This window comes from Elephas maximus, chromosome 9 (genome assembly GCF_024166365.1).
Source record: "Elephas maximus indicus isolate mEleMax1 chromosome 9, mEleMax1 primary haplotype, whole genome shotgun sequence".
Classification (NCBI taxonomy): Eukaryota; Metazoa; Chordata; class Mammalia; order Proboscidea; family Elephantidae; genus Elephas; species Elephas maximus.
This window is the reverse complement of record NC_064827.1, coordinates 87,329,544-87,352,829: the sequence shown is the minus strand read 5'-3', so window position 1 is coordinate 87,352,829 and position 23,286 is coordinate 87,329,544. Positions and strand designations below refer to the sequence as shown.

General features: G+C 39.1%; 1 protein-coding gene across 7 annotated transcripts in view; it reads right to left on the bottom strand.

The window, feature by feature from the left end:
• The window catches only part of C9H9orf85 (chromosome 9 C9orf85 homolog), a 105,910-nt gene that overhangs the window by 62,876 nt on the left and 19,748 nt on the right, over positions 1–23,286 (bottom strand). For 3 of the 7 annotated variants that reach the window (XR_007518783.1, XM_049896973.1, XM_049896970.1), the window contains exons 2-3: positions 14,160–14,266; positions 4,308–4,409 (exon numbers count right to left, since the gene is read on the bottom strand). Coding sequence is in view for 6 of the 7 variants with exons in the window: in XM_049896973.1 (XP_049752930.1) it covers positions 4,308–4,409; positions 14,160–14,266 (209 nt within the window). In the remaining variant the exon portion in view is untranslated. The other 4 variants (XM_049896976.1, XM_049896972.1, XM_049896975.1 and 1 more) reach the window with 3 other exon arrangements.

The window sequence follows — 23,286 nt, the reverse complement described above, 5'->3', positions numbered from 1 at the left end:
GCAATGAAAAGCTAATAAATGTTCACTACGTATTTAAGAATGGAAATCAAGGGCAGAACTTAAGAGTTTTCAGTGGAACATTGTAAGCAGTGGGAGATATTATTTTGAAAACAAAGGAGCGGGAAAGAAAACTGGTTTGGGAAACCAGAGACTTAGATTCTAGCCCAGCTCTGACATGTCCTTGCCACATAATCTTGTGACAGTCACCTTCACTTCTTTGAGTCTCATTCTTTATATCAGTAAGTAAAAGTGCTGGCACCTTAGTATGAACAAAGGCCAAAAAAACCAAACCCGCTGCCACCGAGTAGATGCCAACTCATAGCGACCCCATAGGGTTTCCAAAGCTGTAAATCTCTGTGGAAGCAGACTGCCACATCTTTCTCCTGCAGAGCCTCTGGTGGTTTCCAACCACTGACCTTTCCATTAGCAGCTGATTGCTTTAACCACTGTGTCACCAGGGCTCCTATATGAACAAAGGCAGTGGCACCAAAGTATACTAGTAATTGTTGCATTCTTCACCTCCACAAACTCATAAGAACCAAAACCAAAAAACTCATAGACTTTGATGACATCTTTAGTGATGTTAACACATATGATTTTTCCTATTGTATAATAAAATATATCATCATTTAGAAGGTCTGAATAATTCCGTAAAACAGTATTTTCCAAATGACCCCTGCATGAAGTTACAAATTCATATATGGGTAAAAGACCCATTCAAAGTACAAAACAGACTAATGGATTTTAGCGTAACAATGTACAGAGTTCACTGATGTACTTTAAATCCCACATAGCAACTAACCTTTAAGAAACTATCATTTGTTGAAATGTGGTATAGCATCAAAGAACAATTATCTGAAAAGGTTATTAAAATGTACTCTTTTCTTTTCTAACTACATATTTTTGTGAGGCCAGATTTCCCTCATTCACTTCAATTTAGAATGTAAAAGCAGATTTGAGAGCTAGCTGACTTCTGATTAGCTAGATATTAAAGGGAAACCCTGGTGGCGTAGTGGTTAAGTGCTACGGCTGCTAACCAAAGGGTCAGCAGTTTGAATCTGCCAAGCGCCCCTTGGAAACTCTATGGGGCAGTTCTATTCTGTCCTGAGTTGGAATCGACTCGACAGCAGTGGGTTTGTTTTTTTTTTGTTTTAGATGTTAAAGGGATTTGCAAAATGCTACTCAGGATGTTTTTTTCCAAAAAGTTATTTTTCATTAAAAATGTTATTAACACAATGAGTATATTTACTATTTTTAACATTTCTCAGTTTTAATATCTATTACTGTAAACATCAATAGGTACAACTTATATAAGCCTGCATAAACAAAGCTCTTGGGGAGACTCAATAATCTGTAAGAGTATAAAGAGATAGTCCTGAGGACAGAAAGTTTGAGAACGGTCAATCTAGGCGATAAACACAAAGGGGAAAAGAGCTGTATGTTCCTCACACTTGCTAGAAATAATAGGCTTTATTTTGCTCTATTACAACTTTGCTGGCACTGTCTTTGTTTCCTGATTATGCTATTACGCTTTAACCTTTACCATACTTCAGCTTCACGTGTAGGACTCTCATGTATGTGATGACTAGGTGCTTTTGTAAACAGTGAGCTGGTGCCCCACCCTTGAGGTACAAGAAACAGAAACAACACTGACAGAGTCCCTAAAGTCACATTTCCTGCCATGGCTCTAAATAACCTGTGCTCAGCATGGGAAGATTCTGAAACCACATCATGAAATTATACCATATACTACTTAAAAAATGCTTTTAAAGGAATAATATCCCCAAATTTCAAGTACTGTGAGTATAAGATGTTAAATTTCACTTCCCCAACTTCTAAGAGTATGTGTTTGAAAGTAAGTAGAGGGGCTGTACTACCTTACTGCAGTAATTTTGATTAGAATAATTCTTAAGAGTACAAAATATTAATCACCAAAAGTAGTTTAGAAAAAAGGAGAAGATGGAAATTTTAAATCAAAGTTTGCTGTGTTAATCAACATTAATGGCAAAAAGTAGGTTTCATGCACAGGGGAACAAATGGTGGAGGTAATTAAAGCCCTCCCCTTTTACCCTCCAAAATATTAAGACCAAGATTCCAGGCAAGAATATGGCCAGGGTTTACAGTCAGCATATGCTACATGATGGTGTAAAGAGGAACCTGTGACCAAAACTCCACTTTACGTCATTTTAATATTCCTGGAATATGGTGACATAATTCTTTTATTACTAATCAATCTTCATGGCCTCAACCTATTATAAAAAATGCTGGAACTGAGATACATACCATCTCTAGTTCTTATTCATGAAGTCATGCTGCATTACAGGAGGAAAAGGTATCCAATCACAGGGCTTTTCCTCAGCTACTTATGGTACACTTTTACCAAGTTTATAGAGGACAGGGGCCAGAAGGTCAAGAAAAAGAAACTGTTAAACTATAGTTGAACCTTTTACCGTCTTTGACATTCTGCTTTGAGTCTGGCAGATAGCATATACTGTTCAACTGTGTTCATCCCAGTCACGTCTGCCATCACAAACTTACGTAAATAAACTACATAAAGGTATACATATAGAGAGAGGACTAGGCCATGTCTTAGTTGCCTAGTGCTACTACAACTGAAATACCACAAGTGGATGGGTTTAACAAACAGAAAAAATTTATCCTCTTAACAGTTTAGAAGGCCAGAAGTCCAAATGCAGGGTGCCAGCTCCAGGGAAGGTTTTCTCTCTCTGTCAGCTCTGGGGGAAGGTCCTTGTCAATAATCTTTCTCTGGTCTAGGTGCTTCTCCGCACAGGGACCCAGGGTCTAAAGGACATGCTATTCTCCTGGTACTTGTTCCTTGGTGGTATGAGGTTCCCATGTCTCTCTGCTTGCTTCTCTCTTTTACTCTCAAAGGAGATGGACCTAAAACACAATCTAATCTTGTAGACTGAGTCCTGTCTTATTAACATTACCTGCTGCTAATCACACCTCATTAACATCACAGAGGTGGGATTTATCATACATAGGAAAATCACATCAGATGACAAAATGGGGGACAACCACAGCTGATAATGAAAGTTTAATCACTAAATATCCCTTTCTCCTGTAGTATTTCAGAAGAGTTTTTTTTCCCCCCTTCCTAAATTATTGCCTCCTTCACAGCAATACAGGGTCGCAATGAGTTGGAATCGACTCGACGGCACTGGGTCACAGCAATATGTAATCAATTTTTCACTGGTCCGGTAAAGTGATTTCTAATGATGTATTTATTTCTAGTAATGCATTGTTTTCAGTAAAATTGACTGGGATGTCCCCTGGAGTTTGGTGTAAAATTTAATTCCGCACTTAAAAATTCCAATCCTTCCCTCTTAGCCAATAAAGTTTATAAAATGTAATGAAAACAACTGGTATTAACTTCACTTCCATATTTCCAAGTCTAATGAGTAAGTACAAAAATGATGTTTGAAACATGGGCAAGATAGGAAGGGGTCTGTATACACTGGATACAATCCGATCACTGTTTAGTTTAAGTGGCAACAATCATCCATAGAAAGCTAGTCTTTAGGCAATAAACATGTAAATGAAGCATCTGATTTTTACTACAACCTTTTAGTTTGTTTCTTCTTGCCGTATGTGCCAATCTCAAGGCACTCGACTTTATTCAATACTTTTTAGCTGTTTCTCTATATAGAATACCAACGAGTCCAGAGCCTTCTCTGGCTATGATTCTACCATACACAAAAACATAGAACTTTCACATTTCCATTCTAATTACCAGTTTTGATAGCACCAATGCTTACTAATACTTAAGACAGTTTTTCTACTAGAAGATCTCATAATAAAGCACTCAATTTTTGGATGTCTTGATATAAATATATTCCTCAAATTTAAAAGAGACGGAAATAATAAGCAAAAATGCTTTACACAGCTATTCACTGGAAAAAATATCCATTTATTTTTCCTTTTTATTTGAATCTGCTGTTTATTTTTCTCACATATGCAATATAGCTTTGTATCATTGACTCAGAGACTGGTCACACGTGTATTTTATTAAAAGAAGTGCTGCTTCTGGAATGCAACCAAACCAGAAAAACCAAACCCAGTGCCGTCGAGTCGATTCCGACTCATAGCGACCCTACAGGACAGAGTAGAACTGCCCCATAGAGCTTCCAAGGAGTGGCTGGTGGATTCGAACTGCCGACCCTTTGGTTAGCAGCTGTAGCACTTAGCCACTACGCCACCAGGGTTTCCTCTGGAACGCAAAGAGGTGGTAAATACGCTCACTTTTGCAATACATCAAAATGGAGGCAAGTTGAAGTGTTACGAACATGTGGATTGTAGCTGGGGCTTTCTGTGCACTTATTTGCTTTCTTTGTAAAATGAGGGCAGTGGTACTCTTCAGAAGAGTTTCAGAGGCAAGCACTTTTTCCCTGTGAAAATAAAGGGGTTAAAAAATTAGGGAGTTAGTCCATAAAGATCTTAGCTAATTTGGTTAGAGAAAAGCTTTGTAGTCAAGACGGAGCAAAGACACGGTTAGGGAAACAAGTCATACATACGGCGCCGTGAGCAACAGCTCATCCCCATTTCTCAACTTTCTCCCAAGCAGTATACTTTGTCTCCCAAGAGTGTGGAGGACCCTGGCAGACTCCCCGCGCCCCGCCCCCCAACACGCAATAAACCAAAACAAAACAAACCCACTGATGTTGCATCGATTCTGACTCACAGCAACCCTACAGGGCAGAGTAGAACTGCCCCATAGGATTTCCAAGGAGCAGCTAGTGGATTTGAGCTGCCGGCTTTTTGATTAGCAGCCAAGCTCTTAACCACTAGTGCCCCCCACACAACGGTAGACTATAACAGGAGCACTTCTCTGGGTACAAAGCTCCTCTTGGCCTCCTGCTGCTGGAGACCCAATCCGTCCTCCACCGGAGCCCCAGAAACATTTTGAATTTTTTTTTTTAAACCACTGGTTAATTCAACTCTGGATCAACAAAGGAATGTGAGTAGAGGTGAGATGAGATGCCAAGATAATTTTAAAAGAGAGTGGAAGATGTTACTTATTCAGTGCAATGAAGTATGAAGAGACACGAACTGTGCTGTGGCAGTCAGCAAAAAAAAAAAAACTGAGAGGCAATAAATTAAAAAATTATCAACCAGGAGGTGCAAGTACCTGGATGTGACGGTCAGGGCAATGACTTTGTTTAATGAAAACGAAACCATGTTTTAGGCAAAAAACACCCACAATGACAAGAAACGGTAAGGCCAAACATCTCCAGAAAATGTTGGTGCCAATGCGCATTACACCAGTTCTTTCCCTCTTCATTTGAAATACTTTCATGATGAAATCTGCCTTCAATGACCATTCATCTTCTCCCTGTTCGTGGCAGTTCTGCTTTAGCCTGTTGTATTCACTGGAGTCCTGAGTAAGCTTTTGTTTTAGTCAAGAATTTTAGAGTTGAAAAGTTTTAAAACTACTGAACTAATACACACAGGACATTTTAGTAGCTTGACCCTCTGAGTATCCACCTATTTCACACAGAGCACGGTTTTTCAACTGAGACACTACTGACATCTTCAGATATGTAATTCTTTGTTGTAGAGGCAGTCCTGTGTATTGTAGGATATTTAAGTCTTTACCCACTAGACATCAGCAGCACCAGCCCCTCTACCACCCAAGTCATAACACTGTTAAATGCCCCTGGCAGGCAAAATCATCCCCAAATGAGAACCACTGATTTTTTATAGCTTCTCAAATTCTAAGTATGGACCCTAATCTGTCTGTGGCCTTTTGCTGTTTTATACCAGCTTCTGTTTTCTCTTCTGCTACTCTGGCAATATTGAAAATAAGCTAACATTATATTACTAGTGATTTTTTTTTTTTTTTTTTTGTATGGGTGGGAAGAAAAAAGAGGCAGGCTAGATAGCCTAAGATAAATGCTAGTATTTGCCAACCATACTTCTAAATTAATAGGAGAAGGAAGTTGCTTAGTTACCTGAAACAAAAGGGAAAAGAAGTTCTTAGGCACCAGCTTAGGCATTTCAGTACCTGAAAGTAAACCATATGTGTCTTTCTATAGATATTTTAAAAAAAAGGGTAGGGTTATATATCCAGTAATCAGCACTTGATAACTTTCACAAACAAGATAGGTGACTTCTGCAGAAATTAACATAGTATCAGGCTCAGGTGAAGAGAAAAGAAGGACTTTTTGAATGAATATGAAGGCATACAATAAGGAGGACTCACTGTGGGAGAATAGGAAAACCTGGGCTTTGGAATAGACCAATTTGCATTTAAATCCTAACTCCATCTATCTTACTAGCTTGGTGATCTTGGATAAGGCTTTTAATCCCTCTGAGCTCAGAATGAGGAGCCCTGATGGCACAGTGGTTAACTGCTTGGCTGCTAACCAAAAGGTAGGCAGTTTGAACCTACCAGCCACTTCACAGGAGAAAGATGTGACAGTCTGGTTTTGTAAAGATTTACAGCCTTGGAAACCCTATGGGGCAGCTCTACTCTGTCCTATACAGTTGCTATGAGTCGGAATTGAGTCGATGGCAATGGTTTTTTTTTTTTTTTTTTGAGCTCAGAATAAAGAAAAAAGCCCATTTCATTTCTTGCCTTGCATTGCTTGAAGACAAAGTCTTTTAACCATCTGTATTTCTAGTACCTGAAAAACAATGTAAATGTCTATAAATGGCTTTAAAAAAAAAAAAAATCAAGATCCTTTCCTTAAGAGTTACACATATCATTTTGTATGTATGAGATCTCTTGGTCTTCTGATAATTCAACTCTATACTGTTATTTACAGTGTTCACGAATGACTTGGGACTAACCAGGAATGACAGTAAATAGTCTCGATTTATTCTCGGGTTTCTTTTTCAAAAATAAAAAACAGAGCACTTGAAAAATGAGGTTTTACGCCCTGACAAGGAACACAACAGAGTCCCTGACAGGGCAGGAGAAAAGTACAGAGCAGAACTCAAATTCACATAAAAACATCAGACTTAATGGTCTGATTAAGACTGGAGGAACCCCCAAAGCCATGGTCCTCAGAAACTGTGTTAACCTAGAACTAAAACCACTCCCGAAGCTCACTCTTCAGACAAAGATCAACCAAACAAAAAACAAACCCATTGCTGTCAAGTTGATTCCGACTCATAGAGACTCTATAGGACAGAGTAGAATTGTCCCACAGAGTTTTCAAGGAGCACCTGGTAGATTCAAACTGCTGACCTTTTGGTTAGCAGCCATAGTAGCTCTTAACTACTACGCCGCCAGGGTTTCCAGACAAAGATTAGACAGGATGATAAAACATAAAGTAATACTTGTGAAGAGTGTGCTTTTTAGTTCAAGCAGATGCATGAGACCAAACTGGTGGCTCCTCTTGGGAGGCAGGATGAGAAGGCACGAAGGGACAGGATCTGGTTGAAGAGACACGGGAAACCCTGGGGTAGAAAAAGGGCGTGTGCTGTTAACATTATAGCGATTGCAACTAGTGTCACATAACAATATGTGTATAAAATTTTGTATGAGAAATTAACTTGAGCTGTAAACTTTCACCTAAATTACAATAAAAAAATTAAAATGTGGTTTTATACAAAAAGACTAGTACTTGTCCTGAATCACAATTCTTTTACATATATGCATACACACACATATGTCAGTGTTGAAATCTGAAACCTTTTATTCAGGTCTAACAATGATTATGACATTTGGGTGTCAAGGGAGACAGATGTTGGTCGCACCACAGCAGCTCTCCACCAGGGAGTACCTGCCTTAAAGTCAAAAGATGTGAACCAGAGTGGGTGGGAAGCCAGGATCCTGGTACAGGCTGGGCTGACTTATAATTAAGTAGCATGATATAAAACAAGGGTGGCGACTATTTTAGCACTTTTACAGAGAAGCTATGAGAAACTGAGCATTACCTTCGTGAACCTTTTAGTTTATTTCTATAAAGACTAAAATTTTGGGTATCCGAGTGATATTTAAAATCATCCTATTAGATCACATTGTTTATACATCACTAAGAGATGAGATGCTTTTTATCCCCTTTCCTCTCACGGCCATCATCCCATCCCGCCCTAGCAAATATACAATTTTCAATTCATTCCTCTTCCCCAACTCAAGTTAGGATATCTATCCTTTTCTAAAAAGTCTTCGGAGATGGTCCAGGGTTGTTTTCAGTAACTGGAAGGAACTGCCATAAAGAACACACTTTTAAAAATCCTGCAGCATCTCACCTCACTGAAAAACAGAAACGTTAAATGTTTTCTGCTGAGTACAAACACGGTACAATTTTTGCTTCCTATGAATGAAACAGATCATTTTGAATGGCTTAGATGACAATTCTTTTTCTTGGACCTACCTTTTTGTATCAGATCCCACGGACAAAGGAAATTTGCTAATTGTACATGGTTTTTGGTAATTCACAGGCCAAACAAATGGGAGAAAAAGGCTTTAATTTTCCCAGCAGTCAAAATATGACTACTTCACCCTGAGACTATGGCCCCCGCACACCCTGCTAACTCAGAACTGAAGCCACTCCTGAAGTCCTCCTTTCAGCCAACGATTAGACAGGCTTATGAAACAATAACACACATGAGGAATGTGCTTCTTAGTTCCATCAAGTATACGAGACCAAATGGGCAACACTGCCCAAAAGAAAAGACAAGAAGGCAGGAAGGGACAGGAAACCTGGACAATTGGACACAGGGAATGCAGGGTGGAACAGGAGAGGGGGAGAGTGCAGATATATTTTGTGGATTGCAACCAATGCCATTAAACTACTTGTGTATAAGTTTTTTAATGAGAAACAATTTGCACTATAAACTTTCAACTAAAACACAGTAAAATTAAAAAACTAATAACTGTTATTTTTAAGATGCCAAAAAAAAAAAAAGACTAATTCATTCCAAAAGAAATGTCCCTTATAAACAGCCCCTCTTCCTCTTCTAATTTATGTTCTGCAAGCTTGTCTTTTTGTAGACCATTTGGTTACAGATTTTGTGGCAAGAGATAGCTAAGACAACTGAAACAATACTCAACATTTTAACCAATGACAACATTCAGGGTGTAGGAAAAACGAATCGTTACACAAAAGATACATCTCCTATCAAGATAAACTTCTTATACAAATCCTAACAAAGGACAGATTAAATTCATAAGTGATTAGCTTGAACAAAACATTAAAATTTCAAAATGACTTAATGCTATCATTAGCATTTTTCACCAACTGCTTAAGACCCGTCCACCCTTAATAGCGGAGAAACCAAGGTGGAGATAGGTGAGTTATAATCTCTATGACACTTTCAGTCCTGGATTGGACTTTGAGAGCTAGTTAGGCTTTCTAATGTGCTGAACGTGCCATGTGTTCAGAACCCTCTGAAATTCATGATGTTCTAGGCAGGCACCCTCCTAAGTAACATGTTTAAACCTCGTATTGACTAGTAGTTTCTTAGACTATCATGATATATCATTTGTTCTGCATTAGCTTAGCCTTCCTTATTCCTAAAGATCTTCCTTTAGGCTTTAATGTCTTGTTATATGTACACTGGTAATTGCACACTATTGCATTTCCTTCATTTTTCATTCATCGAAAACTATTCTACAGCCAACCTCATCTGCATCAGAGTCATACAGTATAGCAGCTCCTGGGGTTCTCTTTAGCTCTCGTCTCCTTGACCCAAATGAGGTATCTCAAAGGCCTCTGTACTGACTACATAGCGGCGACATCTCCATGAGCTTCTCTGGCTCCAAGGACTTCGACTCCAAGACAAGACAGAGCTGCTGGGCTTTGGGACCACACGTTCTAGAGAATTAAACATAAGATTTGCTACTAATACTGTTTCTTTTCTTTTACTTTTAACTGAATCATTGCTCCTTTCTGAATAAATATTTGTTCCTCTAGGATTTAAAGTATGTGGATTGTTCTGGAACCATAAAAATATGGAGTCCCTGGGCGGCGTCAACAGTTAAGTGGTGAACTAATAATAGCCAAAAGGTTGGCAGTTTGAAGCCACCCGGAGGGACCTTGAAGGCAGGCCTGGAGATCTTCTTCTGAAAGGTCACAGCTTTGAAAACCCTACGGAGCTGCTCTACTTTGTACACATGAGGTCACCGTGAGTTGAAACTGACTCCACAGCAACTAACAACAACTAACATAAAAATATTAGTAAGTGATACACAAAAAGAAGGGAAAAATCAAGAGCTGCCTAAAACCAATCAGTTCAGAAATGCTGCCGTAAAAGATAGCTTCTGGAAAATTTATAATAATTGATATGTTCTTTTACATATTGGCACATTCGTAAAAAACCAGATATACAGGATGCAGCACATTATAAAGATAAGAGATTAAAATGCAGCTAATGGAGGATAAGGCAGGAAGGTTTTAAAATTGTTTCCTTTGTTACAGCACTAATCTATTAAAATGATTTGGCTTAATAAATACTTATGACCTATACTTCAAATTCCTTCAAGAAATAACTGTACCAAGTGAAAAATGGAGATAGGTAGAGAAATCTCAAAACACTTTTCTAGAAAGGAAAATCTGCTGAGAATATTTAGAAAGCTATGAGTCTTGCATTGAGCCTATTGACTAAAACTATGTGGCTTATAGCGCACCCACCACCTAGTCACTGTAGAGTAGAGCACGGTTAATCCATTAATGGGAGTCTAGAGTCAGATAGTGCTAACATTTGCCAAATTTCCCTACTGCTCAATTTGGCCAGTAAACAAAAAACCTATCAGATTTGTTTAAAAGTGTTTTCTTTAGGATGAAATGCCAGAGAACACAGAGAAAAGACTGAAGAATAGAGAGAGAAATTCATAACTGTCCAAAAGGAAGATTAACTATGGCTATAATAAATAAAAATTCTGTTCTGAATGGTAGTTGCAGAGCAGTGAGTTACTTAAAATGGCCCTTCTAGCCATTCATGGTCTTGTGACTCCCACAAAATGATTGAGTGGGGCTATGCAAATATGGTGCTTGTGGCCCACCAACAGCATTGGAGAGCCTGCTAATAATGCAAATAAGGTGCCTAGAACCCTGTGGTGCTGGGGCCATGCAAATAGGGCATATGGAACACTAAAAAGGGGGTTGGTAAGTTTTGCCATCTGAAAAAGAAAAAAAAAAAACACAAAAAACTCACTGCCATCGAGTAGATTCTGACTCATAGCAACCCCATAGGGCAGAGCAGAACTGCCCCATAGGGTTTCCAAGGAGCACCTGGTGGATTCCAACTGCCAGCCTTTTGGTTAGCAGCCGTAGCTCTTAACCACTAGGCCACAAGTTTTGCAGCCCAGTAGGCTTAAAATGAGCCATCCCAGAGGCTAGAAGGGGAGACCTCGCTATCAGAAAGAAAGAGGATCCAGGAGTGGAGCATATCCTTTGGACCCAGGGTCCCTGTGCTGAGAACCTCCTAGATTCAGGAGACAGACAGAGCTCTAACACCACAGAAGACAGCAAGGCAGCAGGCTGGCAAGAAGCGTGGCAGAGAAACAGCAGCAGCAGAACCAGTAGACCGGTACGAGGTGGCACAGTGGGCTTCCCCATGGAGTGAGGCAGCTACAGTGGACAAGCCAACCCACGGTGCGAGAGAGGTGAACACCTTTGGGCAGGGGGCTTCCTCGTGGAGTGGGGTGCCTCTGGGCACTTATCAGAGAAGCTAAAGAGCTGTATAACACTTGGCCAAGCAGGGCTAAGGCTAGCAGGGCCAAGGGCTGAGGGCTTAGGGCTGAGAGAGGGTGCCTGTCCTAAGGGGGCCGAGAGAGGGGGCTGAGAGGAGCCTGTCCTGAGGGGGCCAAGAAGCGCCCTACATGGCCCAAAGGAGCTGAGAGAGCTATCCTGCACTGAAGAAGGGAGACTTTGCCTACATGTTTCCTAATCTTGATTCTGAGCTGTAACCTGTTACTTCCCTAATAAAACCCATAACTGTGAGTATGGTCTGTGAGTTGTGTGTGGCCATTGCAATAGATTATCAAATTCAGCACAGAGATAGTGTGCTGTGGTCCTGAGGGAGGCTGGCATCAGAAATGGTAAAAAGAATGGATGGAGGTGGTATGTCTGACCTACAGCTCATAGGAATCAGCTTTGGGCTGATCATGACCTTGATTCTTTATCTTTTCCCTTGTGAAGTTAGATGAAGAGGTCAGGCACCTCCACACCATTTTTACAGCACTGAAAAAAAAATCTGGTGTTAACATGTCGTGGGGTTGTTAACCAATGTGACAAAGCAATATGTGTACTAATTGTTTAATGAGAAGCTAGTTTGTTTTGTAAACCTTCATCTAAAGTACAATAATAAAAAAAAAAAAAATCTAGAAAGCTAGTCTATTCTTAAGGTTTTTACCTTTCATAAAACAATGCTTTTTGAAAGGCTTAAGTGTAACAAATTTTTTTTTTCTCCCTTCTAAATAATATAGCTTTAAAAATCTTCAAAGGGTAAATTTTCTTTTGATCTTTAAAATGTAAATTTACACAAGTTAAAAGCAGGACTTAAAAATAAGCATATTAGGCAAAATAAATAGCCCAAATTAAACTCTCAAAGCTGTTAAATATTCTCAAATAAACAAATTACCACATAGCTTGAATTTTAGATTCACAAAACGGATAACATAATTTGTTAACAGAAACAAACACCAAAGGTTTAAATCATACTTACTATTTAGACTGACCTTCTACACTTTTTTTTCGTTTGTTTTTTTTTCCTACACTTTAAGTAAAATCTATAATAAATATTATACGGGAGATAAAATTTTGCCTTTCTCTTCTTTCTCTGGAAACCCTGGTGGCATAGTGGTTAAGAGCTACAGCTGCTAACCAAAAGGTCGGCAGTTCGAATCCACCAGATGTTCCTTGGAAACTGTATGGGGCGGTTCTACTCTGTCCTATAGGGTCACTATGAGTTGCAATTGACTCAATGGCAGCAGGTTTAGTTTTTTTGGTTTCTTCTTTCTCCCAACCCACCTTTTATAAACAATGTTCTATAAAAATGGTTCTGCTGCTATTGGTTTAAAGCCATGAAAGTGTGTGTCAAGGCTGTATTCTTTCACCTTACCTATTCAATCTGTATGCTGAGCAAATGATACAAGAAGCTGGACTATATGAAGAAGAACAGGGCATCAGGATTGGAGGAAGACTCATCAATAACCTGCATTATGCAGATGACACAACCTTGCTTGCTGAAAGTGAAGAGGACTTGAAGCACATACTAATGAAGATCAAAGACCACAGCCTTCAGTATGGATTGCACCTCAACATAAAGAAAACAAAAAATCCTCACAACTGGACCAATGAGCAACATCATGATAAACCAAGAAAAGACTGATGTTGTCAAGGATTTCATTTTACTTGGATCCACAATCAATAGCCATGGAAGCAGCAGTCAAGAAATCAAAAGACGCATTGCATTGGGTAAATCTGCTGCAAAGGACCTCTTTAAAGTGTTGAAGAGCAAAAATGTCACCTCGAACACTAAGGTGCACCTGACCCAAGCCATGGTATTTTCAATCACATCATATGCACGTGAAAGCTGGACAATGAATAAAGAAGACCGAAGAAGAACTGACGCCTTTGAATTGTGGTGTTGGCGAAGAATATTGCATATACCATGGACTGCCAAAAGAACCAACAAATCTGTCTTGGAAGAAGTACAACTGGAATGCTCCTTAGAAGCAAGGACGGCAAGACTGCGTCTTACATACTTTGGACATGTTGTCAGGAGGGATCAGTCCCTGGAGAAGGACATCATGTTTGGCAGAGTACAGGGTCAGTGGAAAAGAGGAAGACCCTCAACAAGGTGGATTGACACACTGGCTGCAATAATGAGCTCAAGCATAACAATGATTGTAAGGATAGCTCAGGACCAGGCAGTGTTTCGTTCTGTTGTGCATATGGCCACTATGAGTCGGAACCGACTCGATGGCATCTAACAACAACAACATAAAAATGGTGCGTTACTTATTAATGGAAAAAGGGGACAGGGAAAAATGAATCCACTTTTACAATGTGTCTGCATTTACAAACCAGGATGCAGCTTTTAAGATTGATATTCTACACGGGAGACAAACTGTTTCTCCATTTACTCTAATATTTTTGGACACAATTTTGAAATCTGGGTAATGAAATAATAAACTGATACACATATCACAGATGAGGCATTTAGGAAACTTGTCCACTCACCATTTTTTAGGCTTTGATAGTGGTTTGTACTTGCTGTATTTTACACGCCATTCAAGAACTTCTTTACAGCGCTGACATACTCCATCATGAAGTTTTGCATTTATTTTCTTAAAAATAAATAGAAAAACAAATTGAGAATTTTGCTCATGTGAGCAAGCATTGCTAAACTCAGGAAAAAGGCACATGAGGAATTTTTTTTTTAAATAATAATCTAATTTCAATAACATTTTATGACATACTATGTATTTTGAGGAACCTCTGGTGACACAGTAGTTAAGGGTTACAGCTGCTAACCAAGAGGTTGGCAGTTCAAATCCTCCAGGCACTCCTAGGCAACTCTATGGGGCAGCTCTACTCTGTCCTGTACGGTCGCTATGAGTCGGAATCGACTCGACGGCAGTGGGTTTTTTTGTTTTTTCTTTAATGTATTTTGATGTACATTACTCATTTAATTCGGTTCTTTACAAAGGCAAAGGTTCTTAACTGGAGTGTAGCTCAGAATCATCTAGAAAACTTTGTAACCTCCTGGCAGGTGTATTCTGAAAGTCCTTCTTATTGATTCTGATATGTACCTTTGTCAAAACTCAAACTGTACACTTAAGATCTGTGCATGTTACTATATATAAATTATACCTCCACAAAACTTGGAATAAGAAAACCCAACTCATATTTTAAGACTACTGTTTCAACAATTCAAATCCTACTGGTGAGTTAGAATTCAACTGAGAAATCAGATAGTCTTGAATTACCAGTCTGTAGGGGAGCAGAGACTATGAAAGTTGAGAAAGGAGTATGGGTGAGAAGCAGTTGGAAGCAAATTTTTTGCTTAAGAAGGCATTTAATTACTCAACTTAATCCTTCTGTATTCCCATGTAAGGAAAAATGTCTTAGAAAAGTTACCCGTGCCAACCTGGTTTCTTAAAGCAGAAAACTAGTATGCATTTATGAGTATTCGCGGTGAAAAAGGGGTCTTACAAGAAAAAAAGTTATTATAATTTTCTTCTCAAAATGTGTTGGAAAATAAGGACATGAAAATTTTAAATATGCCATGTTTTCCATGATAGTTTTATAAAACATATTTGTTTGATTCAGGACCTAGACTAAGTACTCCAAGAATTCTCTAATCTGCTTTGCCGGTGGAAACTTGGTCTTTGCCTATTGTTGGAACAATGAGAACATTTCAAATTTTCTTTGTTTCCATTTTTAATTTCTCAACGGGAGAAAGAAAAGCAAGCCAAAAGATACAGTTTCTTTGGGAAGTTATTTGATACTGAGTTTAGAGATAATCTGAAAGAAAACCAAACCTTTAAACAGTGCTTGATATTCTTGAAAGTTATAAACAAAAAAGGTAAAATAATTTGACAAAGCATTTAAAGAGAAAACATTTCAAAAATCATAAATCAAACGGTGCAATTATGTTCGAGTTTAACTCTATGGTGTGAAACATACTCTGTTACTTATGAACTGTGAGCACTACAACAACCAAGACAGCAACTGCCAGAAGGCATGGGCATCCCCCTCTTCCTAGCATAGCCAGAGAGACTCCAGGACAATAAATTCAGTACGCCACTGTATCCCACCTCACCCTGTGGTCTGTTAACTATTGCCAGAAAGGGAAATTTGTGCTTACATGCCCAACTCCTTTCCTTCTCAGCTTTGGTTATTGTGTACAGAGCTTGCCAAGAAATACCCAGAACCAAAGCACATTTCAAAATTTGCTCTCACGATCTCCGCTGCCTAGAATATCTTACTAAAAGCATTATTTATTTCTTCATAACTCTAACGATAACGGGAACGGGAAGATGACTTTGAACGATGATTATAACATAAATGGGGTAAACTTTCTACCCAGAACATTCTTGGAATGCACAGCATTTCATTACCTGCGATTCTGTTGCATGTAACAGACCCTGCTTGTTAACAAGGAAGCACGATTTGGTTTCTTCTTTGTTTCTGTATCCAATTTCTAACGAGTTCATCTTGATTTACAAAACTGTGCAGGGTTTGGAAACTGGTTTCTTTAGGGTGGATCTACAGTAGAACAAAGGAGGTCTTTGTGGGGACTTGTCCTGTGAGTGATGTGTGAAGCAGTATAAATGGAGATGGTGTACAGGGTTCACATGACTAACAGGCACTATGAAATTGAACTTGATTTTCATGGTAAGAAATCAGGAGTGAGAATGAAGAGTACTTTCTCTTAGAAACAGTTTCAGAAAGAAAGAAAATTGTGCACCTTACTTTACCATGTTTTGGCAAACTTTTGAAGAGGAAAAGAATGCCAGAGATGTGAGTTAAAAACCCAAAACCAAACTCATTGTTAAGTTTATTCCAACTAATAATGACCCTATAAAACAGAGTACAACTGCCCTATAGGGTTTCCGAGGTTGTAAATCTTTATGAAAGCAGGCTGCCACATCTTTCTCCTGTGGTGCTCCTGGTCGGTTTGAACCACAGTTCTTTTGGTTAGCAGCCAAGCACTTAACCACTGTACCATCAGGGTTCCTTAGAGATGTGAACAGTCAAAACTAAATCCTAGTTCTAGAAATCATCAGCCTGGAGCAAAGGAGATGACAATCTTAATTTACTCACACCTATTTTTTATGTTTACAGCCAATCTAGTTTTGGCAATTAATGGGTTGCCAAAACTCATGGGAAAAGATCACAGGTTATTAAGGCTAAGGTTTAAGCATGTATAAAATCAAAACTTAGTTTTATAAATACAAACGCTTTTAAAAATCACTTAAACAAGATACTTTACAGATTTTTAAAGGAAAAATCCTTGTTCATCAAGTGAATAATCTTTTTTTTCCTAAGTTAGAGTAAACTTGCTGTTAGTTACTGCAGAGTTAATTCCAACTCATGGCAACCCCATGTGTTACAGAGTAGAACTGCTCTATAGGCCTTTCTTGGCTGTAATCTTTATAGATGCAGATCTCCAGGCCTCTCTTCTTCTGTGGCACCACTGGGTAGATTCAAACCACCAACATTTAGTTTAGCAGCCAATTGCAAACCACTTACTCCACCCAGGTCCCTTAAAAATTTTCTTAGCCATTGTTCATTAAAGAAAAAAAAAATTCACACACACACCACTTCTCACTTATCGAAATGGTTAGGTTCCAAATAGCAGGCCACTATGTGAAAACTGGCATCGTGCAAAAATGGTGGATGACCACATCAGATCACAAAATGAAGGGTGATTACATCATTACATAACAGCCAAACTACATCGTTGCATACTGCCAAATTACATCATTACATAACTGACAAACTATTGACAATAACAGCCCAACCAAGTTGACACACAACCTTAACCATCACAGCCAGCGTTACTCTCACCTTGGCATTCGTTACTGCCAGACCTATGACGTTAATCTGCAAAATAGTCAGTAGATTTTGCCTATTGTTGTAAATGTAAAATGTCAGATAACAATACAGGCAATAAGTGAGGAATAGGTGTGTGTGTGTGTGTGTGTGTATAAGAAAATCCTGTTATCTCTGCTTTAAGTATTCTGTTGTCAGATAATATATCTTTGGTAATACAGTACAGCAATCCAAAACAGAAACTGGGAGAGAGCTTCATCTCTCAAGAAGGTTATTTTTGTTGCGGCCATCAAGGCGATTCTGACTCAATTGACCCTAAAATGACAAAGTTCCATCGAATTTCCTAGGATGTAATCTTTTTTTTTTTAATTTTTTATTGTGTTTTAAGTGAAAGTTTATAATTCAAGTCAGTTTCTCATACAAAAACCTGAACACATATTATATGACCCTAGTTGCTCTCCCTACAGTGTGACAGCACACTCCTCTCCACCCTGTATTTCCCGTGTAGATTCAACTAGCTCCTGTCCCGCTCTGCCTTCTCATCTCGTCTCCAGACAGGAGCTGCCCACATAGTCTCATGTGTCTACTTGAGCCAAGAAGCGCACTCCTCACCAGTATCATTTTATGTCTCATAGTCCAGTCTAATCTTTGTCCAAAGAGCTGGCTTCGGGAATGGTTTCAGTTTTGGGCCAACAGAGAGTCCAAGGGCCATGACCTCTGGGATCCCTCCCCTAGGTTGTAATCTTTACAGGCGTACATCACCAGGTCTTTTCTCCTGCAGAGTGGCTGGTAGCTTCAAACTGCTGACCTTTCGGTTAGCAGTTGAGCCCTTAACCATTGAGTCACCAGGGCTCCTCCCAAGAAGATAGCAAGAGCAAATTGTAAATATAACATCTCTATCAACACGCTGACGCTAAAAAAATATTTTATAAAATTTAAGGTATCATTTAACAGAAGAAAGATACAATGGTGGAAGGACATGGAATATGAATACCATTCAAGAGCAACTAATGTAATTTCATATCCTAATTCTTTCAGAAATGCTGAAGATAAAACAATTTTCTCCCTTCATTAACTGAAAAAAAGAATTAGGATATGAAATTCTCAAAAGAAAATGCCAAAATAATATTATTATGAAAACATTCTGCATTCCACTTTGAAATGTGGCGTCTGGGGGCTTAAATGCTAACAAGCGGCCATCTAAGATGCATCAATTGGTCTCAACCCACCTGGATCAAAGGAGAAAGAAGAACACCAAGGTCACACGATAACTATGAGCCCAAGAGACAGAAAGGGCCACATGAACCAGAGACTTATATCATCCTGAGACCTGAAGAACTAGATGGTGCCCGGCCACAAGTGATGACTGCCCTGACAGGAGTACAACAGAGAACCTCTCAGGGAGCAGGAGAACAGTGGGATGCAGACCCCATATTCTCATAAAAAGACCAGACTTAATGGTCTGACTTGGACTAGAGGAATCCCGGCAGTCATGGTCCCCAAACCTTCTGTTGGCCCAGGACAGGAACCATTCCCGAAGACAACTCATCAGACATGGAAGGGACTGGACAATGGGTTGGAGAGAGATGCTGATGAAGAGTGAGCTACTTGTATCAGGTGGACACTTGAGACTGTGTTGGCATCTCCTGTCTGGAGGGGAGACAGGAGGGTAGAGAGGGTTAGAAGCTGGCAAAATTGTCACGAAAGGAGAGACTGGAAGGGCTGACTCATTAGGGGGAGAGTAAGTAGGAGTATGGAGTAAGGTGTATATAAGCTTATATGTGGCAGACTGACTTGATTTGTAAACATTTAAAAAAAAAAATGCCAGTTCCAACTACTGCTGAAAACCCATTTCTGTGGATTTGTCTTGTGCTTTGCCCTGCATTACCCCTACTCCCAAAATAAGGTACTGGTTGGTTCTCATACAGCTACAACAATGTTACTGCAGAAATAGGCCTTTTTCTATCTTAATTATATTTAAAAACTATAAAATTTCTAGAAACACTTCCTTATTCTAAATTTGGCTATACAATAAAGGATCCCTGGATTTGGGAGCAAGAATTTTCATGACTAACAATAATAATGTGAAAAATACATTGTTGGCCATAAAGTATCCTACAAAATTAATAGTACATAAATAGAGGGAACGAGAGTGAGGGAAAAATACGGGTAAAAACCAAAACAATCAAGCCCATTGCTGTCAAGTCGGTTCCAACTTTTAGTAACCCTATATTGCATTTTCTTTGCTAGAAAGGGAATTTAAAAAAGATTTTTGCTACAATTAACTTACTCTCACATTTACTACAGATAGAACAATACTATACATATTTCCACTAAATGATATAGGATATCAACACTGAGTTCTATTCACTTAAAATGTTCAAACCTATGCAATCCTTTTAATATGATAAGAAGTAATTCTTTGAATGTCTATTACTCTCATAGGAAATCCTGGTGGCGCTAAGTGCTAACCAGAGGCCCAGCAGTTCGAATCCACCAGGCGCTCCATGAAAACTCTATGGGAGCAGTTCTACTATGTCCTGTAGGGTCGCTATAAGCTGGAATTCACCCTATGGGCAACAGGTTTATTACTCTCAAAGGAGCCCTGGTGGCGCAGTGGTTAAAGCGCCTGGCCACTAACTGAAAGATTGGCGGTTTGAACCAATCAGCTGCTCTGAGGGAGAAACACGTGGCCGTCTGCTTCCCTCAACATTACAGCCTTGGAAGCCCTACAGGGAAGTTCTGCTCTAACCTACAGAGTCGCTCTGAGTTGGAATTGACTCGATGGCAATAGATTATTACTCTCAGAAATACCTTATTTGGATGGTACTGAGTCTTACTATTTTTATGCATTTTATTATTTCACAAAATAAACTAGTCATATAAATAGCCCAGAAATATTTTAAGTGAGTTCTAGGAGAAAAATTGGCTTTATTATCATTTTTAAAGAAAAAATGTAAAGGTCAAAGTAATTACAGGTTTACCTCTTTTTAGGAAGACTACATCCAGCATAGCTAATTAGAAATTTAAAAAAAAAAACTAGTGCCATTAGCTACCAACATTTATAATGATTCTCCACAAAACATTCAGCTCGTCTTCTTTCAGCAAAATACTATCCTACTGTTCTAGAATACCCGATTAACCGGTTGCCATTGAGTCGATTCCGACTCATAGCGACCCTATAGGACAGAGTAGAACTGCCCCATACAGGGTTTCCAAAGAGTATCTAGTAGATTCGAACTGCTGACTTTTTGGTTAGCAGTCACAGCTCTTACCACTAGCCACCAGGGTTTTCTAAAAAATACACCTGATTAGAACATAAGTATTTGAGTTACCAGTATCTGATTTTTTAATATACACCATCAAAGATATCTAAGGCACTCAACAAAAACACAATAAAATATTAAAAAAAAAAAATCTAAGGCATAAAGTGAGCATGGGAGCTAACTCTCTACCGTAAGCTAAAATAACTGATTTTCTTCCCTGAAGTCTAGTCCCTCGTCTCCCTCCCATTCACCTTAAATCCATCCAAGTGCTTGAAACACCAATAATAAACTGAGAGAAGTGGAAATATACATGAGGAATACCCCTAATATTCCCCATGTCCAATATACCCACAACCTAAGCTTTTTCCAGTCAAAAAATAATATTTAGTCCCTCTTCCCACTTTCACTGTTACTGCTAGAACCTTTAACAAATGACATCTGCAAAAATTAACAAACAATTGCATTTTCATCCGAAGACTGAATATAAAATGAGTTCTGACCATCCCAAACAGAGGCCCATTCTCTCAATAAGTGGGAAGAGCTGCTGTCAGTTGCATTTATACAGAGAGGGTCTATGTACAAGTTACCTACTGATTTATTCAGCAGCCAAGCAAACTACCCAGATTTTCACTGACAAACAAGGTAAACAGACACTCAAATGGAGCCACACCTACCTACACTCAGAAACGTGCTGTGGCAGTACATTCTTTTGGCAGTACAGGAAACCTGTTAAGGAAGCAATCTGATTTTCTAAACTATATTTTAAGGGGAAAATAAAATAAGCTGGTGCTGTGTATTCTAAAAAGAAAATATTTCTGAAGCATTCTAACAACGAAACCACTACATTGATAAATCAATCACATCTTTAAAAGACCTTTGTTCAGAGTCTAAACAAAGAACAGTCTGCTATAAAGATTTTTAATTCCCTCCATTCTGTTCCAAAAGGCACAACTGAAGAAGGCATTATGTTATGTTACAAATTATTTGTAAGGACCCACAATGCAACACTAAAAACAAATTCTGAGCAGAACACTGAAGGAATTATCCCCTGATAACAAGAGAAATTTTGTCTTACAATAATCATAATAACAACATAAGTTTAATTTAGCATTTTAAGATAATATACTTTCAATCGTCCTTGGGCCACCTTCACTATTAACTATGGCACATTGTTAGTAAATACTTAACCCAAGAACAATATCTCCAAATAGAAAAAAAGAGCTATATTGTCAGAGGAGTTCTATGGGAAGTCTTTTCTTCTTCAAAATTTTGCTACAAATGTTCAAAATGTTAACGGTTTTTTCTAGGAATAACTTTTGTCTTTCCTGAAAGAACATTCACCTTACAAGGAGGGCTGTACCTGCAATCCCATTTGGTCCTTCTCAAGATCCTTTGCTAATATTTCTTCCTCTCCTTATGCTTTAGAAATATCCATTACCCCAATATTTAGTCATCTCTCTCTCTAACCTAGGAGCTTGTCCAGCTCTCCTTTCTTATCATACTGTTTACTCTTGGTCAACTTAATCTACAACTGCAGTTTCAGCTACGACCTAGTGAAGATTACATCAAAACTATGTCCCCAGCCCTAACTAATATCCCTCTGGAGGTCCTGATGTCTCAGTCTACATGTGGGATAATCATTTTCCTCCTCATGAAAATCCTTGAGACACCTCATATTCATGAACCAAATGGCAATCACTATCTTAACAAATTAGGAAACCCTGGTGGCGTAATGGCTAAGTGCTACGGCTGCTAACCAAAGGGTCGGGGGGGTCGGCAGTTCGAATCCGCCAGGCGCTCCTTGGAAACTCTATGGGGCAGTTCTACCCTGTCCTCTAGGGTCCCTATGAGTCGGAATCGACTCAACGGCACTGTTTTGTTTTTTTTTTTTATCTTAACAATAAAATCTGCTCCTCCTTGTGCCAAACTTCATCTTTAAAAAGCCTTACCGTAGGCTTACGTACAAAACCTCAAGTCACTTCTGACTTCTCGCTCTCCTTTTACCAGCCTTCCAAGACTGAAAAAATCAATTCCTCCACAATGTCTTCCAACTTTACATGCCCCCACTTCCTTGGATCAGGTGCTCATTTCTGATCTGTAATATTGAAGTAGCCTCCCAATTGGAAGATGAATTAGAGAGTCAAGAAAATGGAGTAAAGGAGACCAAACTGCTAAGCTAACAGTTATTTTTTAATAGACACCTTAGTCATCTAGTGCTGCTATAACAGAAATACCACAAGTGGATGGCTTTAACAAAGAGAAGTTTATTTTCTCACAGTAAAGTAGGCTAAAAGTCCAAATTCAGGGTGTCAGCTCCAAGGGAAGGCTTTTTTGTCAGCTCTGGAGGAAGGTCCTTCTTACCAATCTTCCCCTGGACTAAGAGCTTCTCTGCGCAGGAACCCCGGGTCTAAAAGACGGTGCTCCTTCTTTCTTGGTGGTATGAGGTCCCCAACTATCTGCTTGTTTCCCTTTCCTTTTATCTTTTGAGAGATAAAAGGTGGTGGTGCAGGCCACACCCCAGGGAAACTCCCCTTACCTTG